The 17877-nt window shown below is 45.4% G+C and overlaps 1 protein-coding gene across 2 annotated transcripts in view; it reads left to right on the top strand.

Annotated features, from left to right (window-relative positions):
- Positions 1-17877, top strand: part of FRMD4A (FERM domain containing 4A) — an 852768-nt gene that overhangs the window by 767101 nt on the left and 67790 nt on the right. For both annotated transcript variants that reach the window (XM_006894277.1, XM_006894278.1), the window contains 2 exons: positions 9070-9146; positions 15999-16137. In XM_006894277.1, the coding sequence (XP_006894339.1) occupies positions 9070-9146; positions 15999-16137 (216 nt within the window). The remainder of the gene's footprint in view (positions 1-9069; positions 9147-15998; positions 16138-17877) is intronic.

Genomic DNA, 17877 nt, shown 5'->3' with positions numbered 1-17877 from the left:
CCCACCCCCTACCCCCAAATATAATCCACTCTGCAAGACTATACTCTTTATGGAAGATGACTGAGTCTTTTCTCCCAAAGACCAGCAAGTGGTTTTGAACTACAGACCTTTCACTTAGCAGGTGGTCATTTAACTATTGTCACACCAGGGCTCCTTGAGATGAGTCACAGCAGGTGTACTTAGTCTTGAATTTTTTAAAAAAATCCACTAGAGCATGTTGTTGTTGTTAAGTGCCATCGAGTTGTAGGCGACTCATAGCAACCCTGTGAATGAAAGTCCTCAACTCTTGCGTGACTTTCATCCTCTCTCAAGGTTCATAGGGTTTCCAGAGGCAAGCTATTTACGGAAGTGGATGCCACTCATGCTTCCAAGCTTGTTTTAATCAGGAAGCTCCACCAAACACTGTCCACCATGGGTAACCGTTATCGCATTTGACACATCAGAGACACAGTGTTCAGCATCACAGCAACCAGTAGAGCACAGAGAAGCTAAACTGTGCATGGCTGGCTCTGCATGCTCATTGCCAGAAGAACCTAAACTAGGTGCAGATATTCTATTTGCCAGCAGGCATCGCTGCCATTCGGACACAATCCCCAGACCCCCCCTGAACTCACACCAGCAAAAGAAGGATAGATTGAATCAAGAGGCAAAGGATAAAATAGGAAGAACATTTTCACCTTCTTTTTTAGGCTTGTTAGATTTGCTTTTATGGTGCAGTTTTGGTTTTGCAAGGAAAAATACCTAAGTACACATAAGAAAATAATATATAGATAGACCCTCTAGGGAGAAACAAAGAAATAAAGTCCAATGGAGGAAAAGAGAATGGCCCGTTTCACTATAGGCCTGTTAAGTACTTGTTGGCCTCTTTCTCCCTTTCCCTGTAGTAATGACTCTTAAACCAAAAGAAACTAAAAGGTTTTTGATGGGTTAAGAAGAGGTCGTCCATTAAAGGGTCAAGGCCTGGTGCTCTGGGCATCTGTCACTGAATTAACCAAATCAATTTAGAGTGTACATTGTCTGAGTGGAGAGGAGGAGGGGACTGGCCTGAGGAACATCTTGATTCCATTAGTAGGTCTGGCTGCAAAGAAAAACCAGCCATTGTTTTCTTTGCTGGGTAAGTGACTATCTCAGAGGAAAGAAGATGCCAAGAAGTCCTCTTTCAGGACAGGTAATGCAGGAGTGCTGGTAGCAGAATGGTTAAGTGCTTTACCACTAACTCAGAAACAATTGGCCAAATAGCCACCATGGCTCTGTACAAGAAAGACTTGACCATCTGGATATCAGGATGGGTGTTCTGAGATCAAAAGTAGTATCAGGAAGATATTAAAAATGATCTTTGTTCACAATTTCAATGGACTTGGAAATTGGCCAAATAAAACTAGAAACAAGTGAATCCAAAGAGAATCTCAGAGATTCCAGCACAAATGTAGTTAATGAAAAGGCTGAATAAATGAGCTGGTTTATACTTGCACTATTTAAAACACACACACACACACACAACACAACAATCCACAATTTAAAAAAGTTTTTAAAAATGCAGACGTGTTCATGGCACTGTACTAGCTGCCTTTCAAAGAAAATGACACAAACTATGCTTTGGACCGAAATATGGTCATAATATTCATCCACTCTGTTTCTTTAACCACTAAGAAGAATAATAATAAGGAGTGGCATAGAAATGATGGAGTGGAAAGGACATGAGAGTGGAGATTCTGGGGAGTTCAAATAGTTAACACACTGACTTCTAACGGGAAGAATGGAGGTCCAAGTCCACCAAGAGACACCTTGGAGAAAAGACCTGCTGATCTATTTGCAAAATGTCAGCCATTGAAAGCCCTGCTCTGAAACACGTTGGGTCGCTGTGAGTCAGAATTGACGCAATAGCAGTTGGATTTTGCTTATTGAGTGCTGATTATGTACTGGACACCATTTTAAGCACTTTATATATAAATTATTTAATGCAACAGTCCTATGAGAAAAGTATTGTTGCTCTTGCAAAGATGAGAGCACAAAGATGTAAAGAAATCAATTTGCCACAAAAACACAGCCAGTAAGTAGCAGGCAGTATAGCTTTGAAAAGAGGCCTTTTAATTGCACTTTGCATCATCTCTCCTAAGTTAGAAATGTTTAAAGTCATCTTTAAATTCCAAGGAGTAGCAGTATGGCATTCTCTGGATTTATAGTGCTGACTACAGCCTATACATGTGGGGCAGGAATGCCCACCCTCTCAATTTACAGAAGAGGAAGCTGAGATGTAATGGGACTTATGTGTTAGGACCGTAACTGGAGAGTCAGCTAGGAGTCACTTCTGACTGGACCACACGCGCATAACAACAGGATCCAAAGGCCTGCTTTCTTCTTTAAGCATAAAGTATAATGTATTGAATAGCTATCCAGTGGTTAAAATCCTTGCCATAAGGATATTGCCCCATCCCTGGCAACAAGCAACTTCTATTCGTCTCTCTTTATCCCAAGATTGGTTCTGTCCGCTAACATAACCTTGTCAGCTACTTCTGATCAGATTTCCACACACACCAACTTGGAGATACCCCCCAACTTCTTGTTTGGTTATTCATTTTTGCTGTTTTTTCCCCATATATACATACCTCTAGGAATTAGTGAGGGGTAAGCCTACTTCTAGAAAGTGAACAGAAGTGAAATGCTAACGTCAATTCTGAGTACAATGTCTGTTTTGCTCTGAACTTCGCGATTACTACTGTCCACGAGTCTAGTCTTTTGTAGGAAGACAGGCACGTTGTTGGTGTATGTAGGTGTATATATACTTGTTGGTGTACAGAGCCATTTAGACTGTCAAAAGCTCTTAAAGAAGTGATCATTAACTAAACCACAGCTTGACATAACGCTTTTCACTCACAGTCAGGTTTTCATGGTGTGGTTAGACAGACCCCAGGACCCAAAGTCACACAATGGAGTCCTGATATCCATCACTTACTTAACCTCTGCAGTTCCTTAACCTCTCCTGCCTGGAGTTGCTTTGTCTGTGACTGGGGGGCAGCTGGGCCAGAGAACTGCTATGAATCTGTATTAATGGCCCCTCCGGATGAGGCAGGAAGTTACTCATAGGGAGGTCATTAAGGGGCTTGGTGATTCAGCCTTGGGGCCAGGAAGAAGACAAGGCTCCCTGAAGTCCTGCTCGAGCATTAGAGCGGCTGGAGCGGGCTTCCTCTCCCATTCTGATTGGCCCTGTGAGCATTCCTATTGCCCTTTGTGCTGTCCTGGCGCTGGATACAACAGAGAGAATGTCTGATGAAGCCAAGGTCCCTTTCTCTGTCTCTGCTGCATTCTCCCCCTCCCAGTGAGTGGGAAGCATTAATCCTGTTCTGCTCCAGCCACAGGATGTGGGAATCCATGCAGACCCACTAATAGAAACCAGTGAGCAGCCCCTGCCCATTAAGTATTTATAGTGTGCCCTGTTGCACTCATGACTCAAAATGAGTATTCACTAGCCACATGTATGCACCTTGTGAGATACACGTGTTCCTGTCTCCTGTTGTATGCATTAAGACATTGACACCCAGTAAGGAGAAGGCTCGCTGTAGGAATCACAGCCAATCTGGGCCAGAAATGAAGAGTCTGCATTAGTGTCCGCCATAGTGACAGACCCTGACCCAAGAAAGCCACTTCCCGAGAGTTTCTCTAATTTTCAGTGCAAATTATTTGTTTTTCTTAATCCTGATTATAGGTAGAGGTCCATCTCAAAGCCTTTACATTGGTTTAAAAGCTACACATGCAGCAAGTTGAAGGTGATTATGATGAAGTATTTGTGAGTCAGGGTTGCTGCAGTCTTTGCAAAGTAAGGTCAAATATATATATAACGTTATAGAGCAAGTGAAGTTGTCCCTAAGTGCCAGTCAGGAGCATGTGTCTAGCCCAGGTACTGGCTGTGCTGCAGCTCTTAGTTTTTGATGAGGAAGCTCTGGTGGCATAGTCCATGGAGAATGGTGTTGCTAACCCAAAGGCGAGCTCTGCTGATGCTTCACATCCACCAGCCACTGCAAGGGAGTAAGAGCTATAGTCTCCTATGCAATTTGCAGCCTCAGAAACTTGAAGGAGGGTCAGCTGTGAGTCAGTTATGACTCAATGGCAATGAATTAGATCTTTGATTCAAAGCCACTGACCACACTTTATGTAGAAGACTTAAGAAAACCAGGTCTCTCAGAAGAGAAAGGCTTCAACACAAACAGATTTGTACACCAGTGTTCATAGCAGCATTATTCACCATCCTAAGAACATGGAAACAGCCTAAATGTCCAACCACAACCAAATGGGTTGAGAAATTCACACAATTGAATACTATTGAGCACACAGGAGCAACAATTTCAAAATATACTGTGTAACTTGGGAGACGCTGGAGAACATTACACTGTGTGAACTAACACAGTCTCATAAGGACAAATACTGCATAAGACCATGATTGTAAAAATAGAAGGATAATTAGTAAAACATGTATGAGAAATCAAGGAGAGGAGGGCTGACGATGGGTAAGGGGGAAACCACAGGGTTACACAATTTGGTGGGTGGAGGGAGGGGGAAGGAAATGGGAAGGACCTGGGTGAAAAGACAGAGTAATGATGGGCAAGGTCCAATGGTGATTAATTTTCTAAAACATAATGCATGAGAATGATTGTATGAAACAATGAAGAATAGGGTAAAACACAATGTATAGGAACTTCGTAAGCAAGTCAATAAAAAATAAATTTTAAAAAAGAGAAGGGATTCATACTTAGTTTTTTACAGTAAAAAAATGAAAGAAAAGCCATTGTGCAGGACTAACAAGATTTTATTGTATACTTCCTACTTACAGTTACACTGTTGCTCATTTATAAAAATTATTCCACTTTTAAAGTTAACCACCCATTAGTGAGTAAGAGCTATGCCCACTAATTGGAGGACTCATGGAAAGGAAACATAGTTAGAGGTTAGAGTAATGGACCAGGTGCCCTTGACGTCTATTTCTGGTTCCTTCACTTGCTTACTGTGTGGCCCTAGGCAATTTTCCCTAATTTCTCTGGACCTCATTTTCTCCCAATAAGAAAATGTCCCACTAACTCCTCTTGGGGATGGGGAATGCCGAAAGATCAAAGAAAAGACAGTTGGAGAGCTTGTTAAAGATGTCCAGATGAAGCACATTAGCAAGACCTTGATTGAATAGATATTAAGAAATCCTTTGACTATTGATAGAACTGCCTAGTTTGGCTTTTAATTTGCTCCTAGGGGCAAAAAAGGCCAAAAATGTTGTTCAGAATCCGCCCACTCACAGCGATGATGAGATGTGTGTCAGCTGCGTCCTCCAGTGGCGTCTGGACCCGGTGGCAGGTCCTGCCGGTTGCACTGATGGAGGGATGGGCCTAGGGAGAGGCCACCCTGGAGTGATACAGACAGCTTCATCACAGCAGCTTAGGATGCTCAGTGTGAACGTTTATTGAATTGTTACTTTGATGCTGTAAAGGTGGAGTGTTTAATAGGCAGAGCCCTTAAACCTTGGGGTGACAGGGCACTGTGAGCACCAACATCTCAGACCCTCGTGATGAGCACATGCCTCTACAACAGGCATCTTTCTGCCCTGGTGGCAGATGACTGTCCTCTGTGGAGGGCCCTCAACTCCTGCCCCTCTTTTTTTGTCCCCCTTGCCTTCAGTGTTCCTGCTCCCCAGTTCATTCAGCCTCCTTTATCCCCCCACCTGTAAGTGAAGGAAAGGATTAGGCCAGCATTCCTAGATGAGGACCTTCTCTTCAGTTCCTGGGGCCCTTCTAATGTGCCAGTGCAAAACCTCACCAGAGACACTGCCCACTCATGTCTTCCACTCGCCCTTTCCCTGCTGGGTGTTTCGTATGGCTGTGGGGGAGATTCCCACTTCGAACAGACAAGGAAAACTGCCAGGAAGCCAGGGGTATGAGGTTCACTGCCAATGGCAAAAGTGGCAGGAAGAATCCTCCCACTGCAGCTACAGTAGCCGTCAAAGTGGAGATGCCCAGAGCAGATCCCAAGTGGTTTTGTTTGGGCCCACTGACAGATAGGAGGCTGTCGACATTGTCCAGCATGAGGGAGCAATTATGAGAGAGAGAAAGCAACAAGCCAACCACTGCCATCAAGTAACTCTGTAGGATGCCCTGTAAGATCTCCAGGGCTGTAACTCATTATGGAAGCAGACTGCCACATCTTTCTCCTGAAGAGCAGCTGGTGGACTCAAGTTACAGACCTTAGATTAGCAGTCAAGCACTTAACCAGTGCACCACTAGGGCGTCTTTCTTAAGGGAAAGGTTGGCCTTGTGTTTGTATTCGCGAGGAGTCAGGGTGAGGACTCATCAGGCAGGGAGGCCCTTCCAGTAAAAGACACACGTGAGATTTGCTCTGGACAGTCACACGGGGTTTGCTTGTTTTTCTCCTGCCTGAGAAGAGAAAGCTTTTAGAGGCTTAGGAAGACAGCCTTCCTGAAAATGGCCACCTTGCCCCAGGAAAGAGCCCACTTACTAGCAACAGCCACTTTCCCAAGCCAGCTCCGTGACGGACAGGATCCAGTGCAGAATGGAAACCCAAGGCTCAAATGTTTTTAAGAATTTCAAGATGGCGACACCAGAGCATTTAAATCTGAGCAAAGGGTGCTGTGCACCTGCACAGGTCACATACTCAAACCTGTCCAAGGTGGGTCCTGGGGAGGCTCCCCAGGGCCCAGCATCTACCATCTGCCCTTTTCTTTGGAGGAAAAGAAAAGAGACTAACACATAAAAATTTCCACCACTCAAATATCAAATCCCTTTTTTGAAACCACAAGGTTAGGATTTGAGTTAAGGAAGAAAGGAATTATTTTGGTGGTCATGAAATTACTCTCTTAATTTTCCAAGGTTTAAGAGAACAATTCGGAATAGCATTGATAGCTTGGGGCCAACAATGTGCTAAGGATCTGCTGCTGCTGAGATAGATAGTCCATTTCCCTGTGCATGTGGCCTACCTGAGAGGGGACATTGCTGCCATTTTGCAGAGGGGAAATCTAAGAGTTAAGGCAATGTGATCATTTGCTTAAGGAAAAAGTATTAGAAGTAGGGGAGATTTGGGTTCAGGTAGATAGAATCAGATTGTACGGCCTTGAGTTCTGACCACTTTGTTCTGTCTACTACGTCTGCATAGTGATGGCTACCTCATAGAGTCTGTTAATTCTGGTGATTTTGTGGCTGTGGCTTAAGTGCAGGTAAACTGTGTATCTAACAGGAGTCAGAGACAGATGTTGGATGTTTCCACTGCGGGAGGTACAGCAGTAAAGTATCAGATAGAATTCGGTGTGGACTTGTGTGTCTACATCAATCGGGCTCTAAGGCTTCATTTGCTCTGCAACAGGACACAAAGATGTTTAAGCCAATAAAGCTTTGACTTGTTTGCTTTCCTTGAAATGTCTCTCCACCTACTTACAAAGGAGGAGAATAAGTTCAGTGTCCCTTGAGCTTCAGAGTGAAAAAGAATCCAAGCTATGGACAAAAGCCATATCTCTGTAATAAGACATAATGGATGTCCTCCTCCCTGGTACTTCCACAGTATAAACAATATAATTGTAAAATTCTGTGGAGCCTGTTGTGAAGGTAAAGAAGACAGCCATTCTAGAAGCAGATCTATATTCCAGGCGAGCTTGACCCAGGGCAGAGTCCTCTGGTCCAGCATTGACTAGACATGAAACATGTCCTAGACCTGGAAGGGGGCATCCACCTGACACAGAAAAAGTACCATCATGTCTCTAATGTGAAAAGAACATGGGCAGGTCAGAGAAAACCAGGACACCCAGATGCCAAGATTTTGGGTTTGAGATGAAACCCCAAAATGCATATCCCTCAATTTACTGCCTCTGAAAATCTGCAATGGGTCATTTCTGACTTAAAGGTACACAATAACAACAACTGCTAAGTTAGTAAAGGGAAGGGGATCCCCCCCCCTCCCAGGGGTGGGGTGAGGGGAAAGGAATGATGCCAGAAACAGGACTCCTTTTTCTACTCTCTTTTATGGCAAGATAAATTCTAAGTATGTTCAAGCAATGCAACATCTACCAAGTGGAAATAGATATGTGTATTTTGTAACTGCATTATCTTCTGACATTTCCCAGAAGCTTGAGTAAGTAACTTTCTCATCCATCTTGTGAAAAAGAAAAGGGGGGGGGGGGAATCCAACCCATTCCTAGATTAATTGATGCAGCCCACCAATCCCAGTTAGCTAGTTCACTCTGCTGAGGGAGAAAGGTCTGTGAGCCCCCGTGGGTGCCCGAGGCAGAGGCAAGGAATCTGTTCAACTGTTCCAATTGCCCACTTCCCAGAAACTGTTTGGGCTCCCCCCACCCCCCCCACCCCCGCCCAAGCCTCTGGCTTCAGCACACATCCAGCTCTGTGTGTGTGTGTGTGTGTGTGTGTGTCCCCAGCGTGTCCGCGCGTGCGCTTTCTTCTGCAGAAAAAAGAATGGCTTGACAGCCTCATATTGTTATCTTGAGTTGCCTACCCCTGGAATAAGGTCACAGCAGCCTCCGCCCTGCAAGCTGCGCGAATCGCTAGAGCGAGTCCGAGGCGCTTACACATTAGTGGGCAGGAAGTGGAGTCCCGATGGGAGGCTGGGAATTTGAACGCCTTCCCATTTCAGCACTCGAGAGGAGGAAGCTCAGTTCAGCACTACCCGCAGATGGCTACCGCCTCCTGAGCGCGCCTGCCTCTCGCCCGCCCTCCGCTCTGCTCGCCCCCTCGCTCCCCCGCGCGCCCCCTCTCCTTGGAGGGAAAAGTCTGCAGCGCTAGGACTGTCTTGGAGAACTAAACAAAGGCGAGCCAAAGGGGAACAACTTGAAAAGAACGTGGTTTCTTCCCATTAAGAGACCTGCAGGAAAATCCACACCCACGTTGCCCCCTTTTGAAGTGGCAAGTGCGTTGTGTGTATTTCAAGCAAGAGGCCGAGGAGAGGCAAACAACTACACTCTGCTTTGATAAGGAAGCTGCTGATCATAGAAGTTACCTAGCAAAGGGAGGAAGACAGCCGGGAAGTGAACCTACTGCTCCTTGATTTAAAACTGAATTGTTTTCTGCCCAGATATTCCAATGGAGACAGTTGGAAAACCTGTATTTCCGAGAAAAGAAGTTTTCGGTGGAAGTTCATGACCCTCGCAGGTAAGCTGAAAAAGTTACCCCAGTGCGTGGAACCCAAGGGCTCAAGCCTGGTGTGACATTTACGTTAATATTTTTTATGCCGTCATTGATCCTGTTTCATTTGAAGGAGTCAGGGGGAAAGTAGTTAATCATGGAGAATATAATTGAAATTGAACAGTAAAAAGCTTTGTTTTGTACTGTTTGTTATCTGTTGATAAATACAGTGAGCTGAAGTGTGTGTGTGTGTGTGTGTGAGAGAGAGAGAGAGAGAGAGAGAAACAATTCCACTACCACCTTCTTCCTCATGATGGAGTTGGGGGGGGGGGCGTATTACATGCCAGGACACTATAGGGAGGTTTTGTAACACTTGGTAGCCAGCATGAGTTATGCTGGGGAGTGGTTGAAGACATACTAGGACGTTTTTTGCCAGAGTAGAAGCTGCAGGACAGCTTGACAGAGTTCCTGAGAATGTTTCAGGTGGACCTGCACCACCAATTGAGTCTGCAGATGAAGTATTTGTGCAAAAAGGTTTTCTCTCCTCTGCTGTAATTTTAGAGCTTTAAGAGTTGTGAGTGAATATTTTTTTTAAAAAATATTATGTTCTTTTCTTTCCACTCTGCCCCATCCCTGTATCCCAGAAAACGTTGTTCTTGTGTGTAGCAGCAAGTTGGAATTGACTCATAGCTGACCCACCAGCGGTTTGTAGAGGCAGTAAAATCGCCCAGGAGGAGACTGTTGGTCATTCTTCCACCAAACATCTGGTGAATTCAAACCATATGCCTTTGGGTTGGCAGTGCAACTCCTTACCATTAAGCCACCAGAGCTCGCTTAGAAAGCATTACTGTTAGGGGAGGGGGAAAAAAGAATGTGATTTTTGAGCCAGATATCAAACAATAGGGTCTCCAAAGGGAGTGCAACAAGTTTTGCCTCTAAGAGGCTCAGGGCAGCTCCTACCTCTGCTTTCCCTCTTTGTCTGCCAGCAGTCCTAGAATGAGATGCAGCCAGGGAGCAGCAGCAAAGTTCTCTACAAACTGGCCTGACACTTGGTCTTTAGAGAGGATCATATACAGAGTTACAAGGAAAGCATCCTGGGAAGAGAGGAGAAATAAAGAGCAGACTCTAAGAAGCAAAAGTGGGTGTGATGACAGGGGCCTGGCCTTGGAAAGGAGTCTGGCACCAGCTCCACCCCCACATGGCTTCCAAGCATCTCAGAACAAGCTGCCGCTGGGCCTCCCAGGGCGCACTCAGCCAAGGGTGCAACGTCACCCTCCGGCAAGTGGACTCAGGCCCCTGCAGTGTAATCTCTGTCTCTGCAGCCAGAGATAACTCCTCACGCTGCTGTCTGCTGTCGGGATGTAATTGGCGTGAAATAGCCACTCTGTTTGTAGGGTTAGGGCTTATCCTGTGCACCCAGCTGACTGGAGGGCTAGCAACCAGCAAACATTTGGGAGCTTCCTTGGTTTCTGCCACCAGGCGAAGGCAGATGTATTTAGTACAAGAGTAACTTCTTTAGCATTTCACCTGGGTCCTGTGAAGATTTTCTGGCTCTGAAGACCCTGCTTCTGCAGAGCAAGAATCCATTTGTGTAGGCCATTAGGGTAGTGATACATCCTGGAAAGAATATTCTAGCCAGAAGAGAACGCACAGCTATTTTCCCAGGTGAACTCTTTGGGGGCAGACTCCGTGGCATATGTATGAGAGGAGGGACCTCTGGTGGCCTATTGGTAAGGACTTGCACTGCCAACACAGAGGCACGTGGTTCAAATCCACCAGCTGCTCTGCAGGAGAAAGATGGCATTCTCCTCCTGTGTGATCTGCTGGACGGTCAACTATGAGTCGGCTCCAGCTCAGCAGCATACAACCAACAACAATTATGAAAGGAGGGTCAACAGGAGTGAAAAGAGGGCAGTGACTCTCACCACAGTGAGTCAGATGCAGAAAGGGGATTCTTGATAGGAAAAAGTTAAAAATTGGACCATCAGAAGGGATGAGTGTCAGGATGGACAGAGACTCCAGTGCTTTACTGAGACTTGGCTCATGAAATACTGAGTCTCCTTCTCTTTCCCAAGAGGCAGGGATGCGGGAGAGGTTCGAAACTTCACATAATCAGCTGCCACCATCAAATCATGTGTCAGAAGAATGAATGGCACTCTGTATCATTTTCAGTGGCTGGTATTTTGGGAGCAGATTTCTAGGCGTTTCTTCTCAGGCATTTCTCCATGGTCTTGAACCTCCAATCTTTTGGTTGGCAGCCAAGGATGTTAAAAATGTGCCCCATCCAAGGACTCCAAACCTCCTATATTACTATTTAAATTGGCTTTTAGCCTTTTAAATAAAAATGAGCCCTCTCATGTTCACTGTTATTCAGGGTGCCGTGTTAGGTACAGTAGGGTATAGAAGACAGTTTGAAACAAGGTCTTCTGTCATTGAAGAACAGCTAGCTGAACAAAGAACGTTTATTGTTTACCATGTTCACACACTATTCTACATACAAGTTATCTCTCAGGATCCTCACGTAGCCCTAGGAGATGGATACTACTGTTGTTCCTATGCTGTATTGGGAAGCCAAGGAATTGAGAGATGAAGTTGCCTGCTCTCTGTTATAGACAGTAAGTGGAAGAACTAGAATTGCTGTTGTTAGGTGCCTTCAGGTTGAGTATGACTCAGAGACCCTTTGAGCAAAAGATCTAAACCCTGTCCTGTCCTGCACCATCCTCACACTTCCTGACAGGAGCTGATTGAGGCAATCACGGTATCAATCCACCTGGGAGAGAGGTCTTCCTCTCCTTCACCAACCCTCTACCCTTCCCAACATCATGTCCTTCTCCAAGGAGTAACCTTGGAGCAACACCTTCTAGCAATATGCCCAAAGTAATCTTGCCTACAAAGAGCACTCCAGCTGCACCTTCTCCAAGACATATCTGTTTTTTCTCTTGGCCATCTGTGGGATGTTCAATAATCTTCTCCAACACCACAGTCAAAGGCATCAATTCTTCTTCTGTCATCCTTGTTCATTGTCCAGGTCTCAGATACATAGCAAGTGATGAGAAAAGACCATGGCCTGAATCAGACGCTTCTGTATTTTTAAGAACTAGAATTTTTAGAACCCAGGAAATCTGATTCTAAAGTGCATATTCCTTCCTCTGTACTGTACACTGCAACTCCAGTGCTTGGTCTGTAAGGAATTGGCTGCCAACTCAAAAGTAGTGCCTCTCTGACAATTCAAATCCACTGATGGCTCTGTGGGAGAAAGATGGGTCATCTCCTTCCATGTGATATACAGCCTCTGGAGGGTCAGCCATGGGTCAGTTCCAACTTGACAACAGTGATTTGAGAGTTTCCTTACTGATGCTCAAGGCAGTAGGTGCCAAGTATCAGATGACACAAGCCATAAATGCTGAAAGATAAGGTCACCAAAGGCCAGACTACCAGGAGAAGGCTGAGATGAACCTCAAAGAATAAGTAGTATTTAGAGTTTCAGGAGATAAGACAGGCCCCACCAGAAGAGTGAAGTTGTCAGTCAGGTAAATGTAAGTGATGCTTTCTCACTGAGCTAAAGAGATGGGTGAGTGCATGCTTGGAAGAAAGAGAAGAGGGAAGGGGAGGAACCCAAAGGGCCACTGGTCACCCCTCCACTGATACAAAATGGCCTTGAGTCACCCATGTGACTAGAACGGGCAGTTAGGGTGAGCAGTGGCTGGTAGAAAGGCTCAGAGAAAGTGAGTTAATTTGATACGCAAGGTGACGCCTCAGTTCACTACAAATTTAATGACATTTTCTGATATTCATTTAGTCAAGGAAAGTGAAGAGCTTAAGGCTTACTACCTAATTTAGAAATCTCGATAGTGCAAACAATTCAGTGTTCAGGACTCCTAACCAAAAGGCTGATGGTTCAGATCCACCTAGAAACCTTCAAAAGAAAGGCCGAGAGATACAGTTTGGAAGGTCCCAGGCCCTGAAAACCCTGTGTCGTGTCTGTGCTCAGAAGCACACGGGTCGCTGTGAGTCAGGGTTGACTTGATGGCAGCGGTTCAGCTTTGGTTTCTCTGCTGAGTCTAGTAGCAGAGCCTCCGCTGTAAGCAGTCTTCCCACACTCAGAGCAGCGAGCACTCTTCACTGCATCATGTTGCTTTGGAAATTAAATGTGTCATTCTGTTGCTCACCACCTTGTTCTGTTGGAGCACGGAAGATTAATCTAATTGACTGTGTGTTGAGATGATATTCAGGGGACAGTCTCTCTCTCCAAAAGAAGAAGGGGGCCAGAGCCAAAGTCATAGGATGGGAAGTGCCAGCTATCATCATTTAATTAAGATGGAATCACTGGGAAATTGTGATTACAGGGGAATCAGTCACCACAAGGAGTGTTTTCTGAGTTGATTGGTCACACATTCAATCACACTTCTTCTCCGTGCTATGCTGAGCACAGGTGATGCTGTAGAAATTTTCTCCTACCATGACACATTGATGCCTGCTTTCATTTCTGAGGTTCTTTGCTGTTTTGAGTTGCCATCAAATCAGTCCCCAACTCATGGCGGCCCCATTCAGAATAAAACAAGACATGGTGGTTCACAGCATTTTTGTTAGATGGTTTGGGGAAGTTGGAGGTGTTTGTTATGTGCCACTGAGTTGGAACCAACTCATAGCTGACCCTTCAACGAGTTTTCAAATGCTGTAAATCACAAGAGAGGAGATTGCCTATCCTTCTCCTATGGTGGATTCGAACCACTTGTCTTTGGGCTAGCAGGGCAACTCCTTACCAGTAGACCTAGCAATCTTCCTATTCCATCTTAGTCTCGAAGTTCCACTGAAACTTATTTGACATCACAGCAACCTACAAGCCACCACTGATAGTCATCAGGTAGAGGCCATGCTCGAAGTACATTGGTTATAATGGAACCCAGCTCTCTTATAGGTGAGAGTTCTCCATTGAACCATCAACCCCTCATTTCTCAAAACTCGTTGTAATCCGTTACAATTCATAGTTGACACCCCAGTGGTTTTCAGAGGCTGTAAATCACACGGAGGAGAATGCCCATCTTTCTCCCTTGGATACTGGTGGATTTGAACCATCAGAGACACACCCTTTTTGAACTGGCAGCACAACGCTCTGCAGACCATGCCGCCAGACCTCTGTAGCCTTCTTTTAGCATTGGGATATTAAATATCCCAAGACTAAGGCAAATAGAAAGTTAGTTGAGTGGGAAAGAGCCTGCAGGCAAAGATGAATAGGAAAGATAAATTGATAATGGAGCCAGGAGAAAAGCCCTGATGTAGGATCTGGTGTAGACGTGTCCATGGGACTACCCAGACCTGACAGGCCGCTCCACTTATCCTCATGTATCTTACCTGAGAAATACCAGCACCAGCCTCCTACAACTCTCTCTCTCTCTCTCTCTCTCTCTCTCTCTCTCTCTCTCTCTCTCTCCCTTTATAAAAGTACATTTCAAGTTACCACCCATTTCAGATTCAGCTTTTCCAGGGGTTAAAAAAACCCAACAACACAAAACCAGTTTGCTCTCAGGAGCAGTAATTGCTTTGGAAGCCAACCTGGGAGTTCAGATCACAGATTCATTTTAAATCTATGGAGAACCAAGTGGATACATTCCTCCTCATTTCTCTGGAGCCCCTTTTAATTAATTGTCTTTCACCTCTGTGCTCTTTCATGATGGTTTGGTTGTTTCGTTTCTTGTCCCTTCACTTTTGTTTTGCCTAAAATAAAGGAAAACCTGTACGTGTCAGAAACTAATCACAAGATTAGAATACCTCCTTAAAAGTGGGTGTGAAAGAGTCATGGTCAAATCCTTAGCCTCCAAAGTGAGAACATAGAAATCACTTCATGTTTTCTCCAAGGGAAAATTTGTCCTTGAAAATATGCCAATTTCTAACAAATCTTGATTGTGTCAAGGGTCTTTTAAATTCTGTATCTCAATCTCAAAACACACATGAACATTATTTTTCTGACGTATTGCTCACATACCCCAGCCCCCACTCCACTTTGCACCACCTTCTTCTACACACAGAGACACACAGTCCTGATTTCACTCTGTAACCATCTGCTTGGTCTATAGCATATACTTCACGGAGAACATGATCATAAAACTCATTTTTTTTTCTCCCTGACTCCACCTGTGTTTTCTGTTTTTAAAGCCTACTGTCTCTTTCTTTACTCCATGTTGAAATAAAAATTAAGAGGTTGGGATGGGAAGGGGAGTTGCTTGGTGGCCAGCTCCTTTCTCTCTGCTGGAGCCTTCAGATATATTTGACATCGATGACCACATCTGTCAAGGAACACTAAGTTCAAGTAATAAGGAGTCATGGTCTCCTCAGGTATTGTGATTTGTGGTGATTAGAAAAGAATTTACACATCCTTCATCCTAAGAAGCATTGCCTGAGTAACGAAGGTCATTGTCAGAGGCTTTTTCCTGTCTCCAAAGTTTGTGTTGGTCCAGTGCCAGGAACTGAACATCCGTGAGGACCATCCAGTGACCTAGAATGACCTGTCTTACTCCAGACAAGGCAGAGGCTGGGCCAAACCTGAACCCTGAGGAGTTAGTGAATAACTCCATATCTCTCTCTCTCTCCCCCCACCTCCTCTTTTCTCTCTCTCCCTCTCCCCCTCTCTCCCTCTCTCCCTTTCTCTCTCCCCCTTCCCCTCTCCTTCTTTCCCCCTCTCTCCCTCTCTCCTTTTCTTCCTCTCTCCCTCACTCTTACCCCCCCAGTCTCGCTCTGTGTCTCTCTCTCTCTCTGTGTGAGCTGATCTGTTACCTTCACACCACGGTTTTTAGGACCCAGTGAGTCTTCAAGAAAAGCTTTTTGCTAGTAAATGGACTCTCTTACAAACATGGTTGAACCTTCTGATTCTTGCCTCCCCAGGGCTTCTGTGACAAGGAGGACGTTTGGACACAGTGGCATTGCAGTGCATACGTGGTATGCGTGCCCAGCATTAATCAAGTCGATCTGGGCTATGGCCATTAGCCAACACCAGTTCTACCTGGACAGAAAACAGAGTAAGGTAAGTCCCTCCGTGGGGTCAAGAAGAACAGCATGGTGACCAGACCTTTCACAAAGCCCTTGACTCACCTTGACAGAGCTGCTGTGTGAATCTCATAGCTTGGGGATGGAGAATTGGGGAGAGGCATTGTGTCCTTTGCCCAGAAGTACACACAAGTATGTTCTTGCCATTTAGGGCTGTAGGTGAGTGGAAAGGGATTCATTCTTCAGGAGGACATGATCCACAAATCCTCCTTCAGGGGGTCAGACCCAACCCCAGCCTGAGCTGCCTGGGCTATTGATGATAGGACCTATGGGGGGTCCTGAGCATGCTTTGGAACCTCTGGTAACACTCCCAGAAGCAAACAAACAGGCTTTTTTTTAGAATTTAAATAGTGGCAGATTGTTTTCTTTAAAAAAAAAATTCTCAACTAATAGACACCACCTAACTGTTTAGAATAATTGCTCTAACCCCTCTAGGCTTTTCCAACTGCCAGCTCCATTTAAAAAAAAAAAAAAAAGCAAAACTGGAAAAGTGGAAAAAACCCAACCCAAAACCCCTAATAGCCCCGTTTCCCTAAGGTAGACCTGGAGCCCGGGGCCTTGGTAAACAGTCCTGCTCCGTGGGAGATTCCCCTACCCCCATCCAGACACTCAGGCTATGTTTTCTGGTGGGTGAGAGAATGACGTCTAGTTGGTTCACACAGCTTATATCAACACTCAGCCCCCTCTTCCTCCTGCCTGTCTCCCCTCCACCCCTTCCCTTCTCCCCACAAACCACTCCCATTCATTATCCCTCAGGTAAGAAGCGTATCAAGATGGGCCCTGTACCTTTCTCAGGATCCTGCTGGCTTTTGGGGGGCGGAGAAGCATAGAGTGAGACAAACCTTGGCAGCTCAAGCTAGTTGGTACCATCGCCTGTGTGAGGTGTTTCTCCTCTTGTGTGAGTTCTTGGTAGGTGGTGGCAGAAGCCAGGCTCAGAGGGCCCAAGAGTCACGGGAAGGATGTCCTTTGGGCTTCTGGAACTTTTCCATTTGCTATAATTTGGATGGTGGAGGAAAAAGTTGGAGCCAAATTAGAAAGGAGGGGGGTAGGAAATGAAGCAGTGATCCCAGTTTTAATATAGTTTTATTGTTGTTGTTGTGTACCGTTGAGTTGGAACCAAGCCATGAGTGACCCTCCTGTGGGTTTTCAGAGACAGTTCCTCACATGGGAGGAGATTGCCCATCTTTCTCCCTCAGAGCACCTGGTGTATTCAATCGGTGTGCCTTCGGGATTGCAGCACAGCTTCTCCTCACTGGACCACCAGAGCTTCGCCAGACTGTTCAATTAAAAGTTTCACATGTGAGAGGCATTGTAACACATTTTCTCCTCTTCTAAATCTTCCTGACTCCTGTCTTGGTCATGGTTTAGGGTGACTGAGGACAGAGTGGAATATTTTTGTGTTTAGGAGAGGGATTCTACAGCTCTCCTGGTGATGATGGGCATTAGCACAGGAATTTGAAGCCTGATTAGATCAAATGAAACAGAGCCAAATGCTTTGACTCATGCTTTATGTTCTAGACATTGAGTGGGTGTCAACGTCTTGCACTCCAGAGGCAGGAGCTCGAGGTCAAACCCTTAGAACATTGATTTCATCCTCCGTATCATTCCGTGAAGGAGCCCCTGGTGATGAGGTGGTTAAAGTGCTTGGCTGCTAACTGAAATGCCATCAGTCAGCAGTTCATATCTGCCAGCCACTCTGTGGGAGGAAGATAACGGC

The sequence above is a fragment of the Elephantulus edwardii genome, unplaced genomic scaffold (assembly GCF_000299155.1).
Source record: "Elephantulus edwardii isolate Elephantulus edwardi_28Jun2011 unplaced genomic scaffold, EleEdw1.0 scaffold00139, whole genome shotgun sequence".
In the NCBI taxonomy this organism is placed as follows: Eukaryota; Metazoa; Chordata; class Mammalia; order Macroscelidea; family Macroscelididae; genus Elephantulus; species Elephantulus edwardii.
This window is presented reverse-complemented; position numbering and strand designations above follow the sequence as displayed.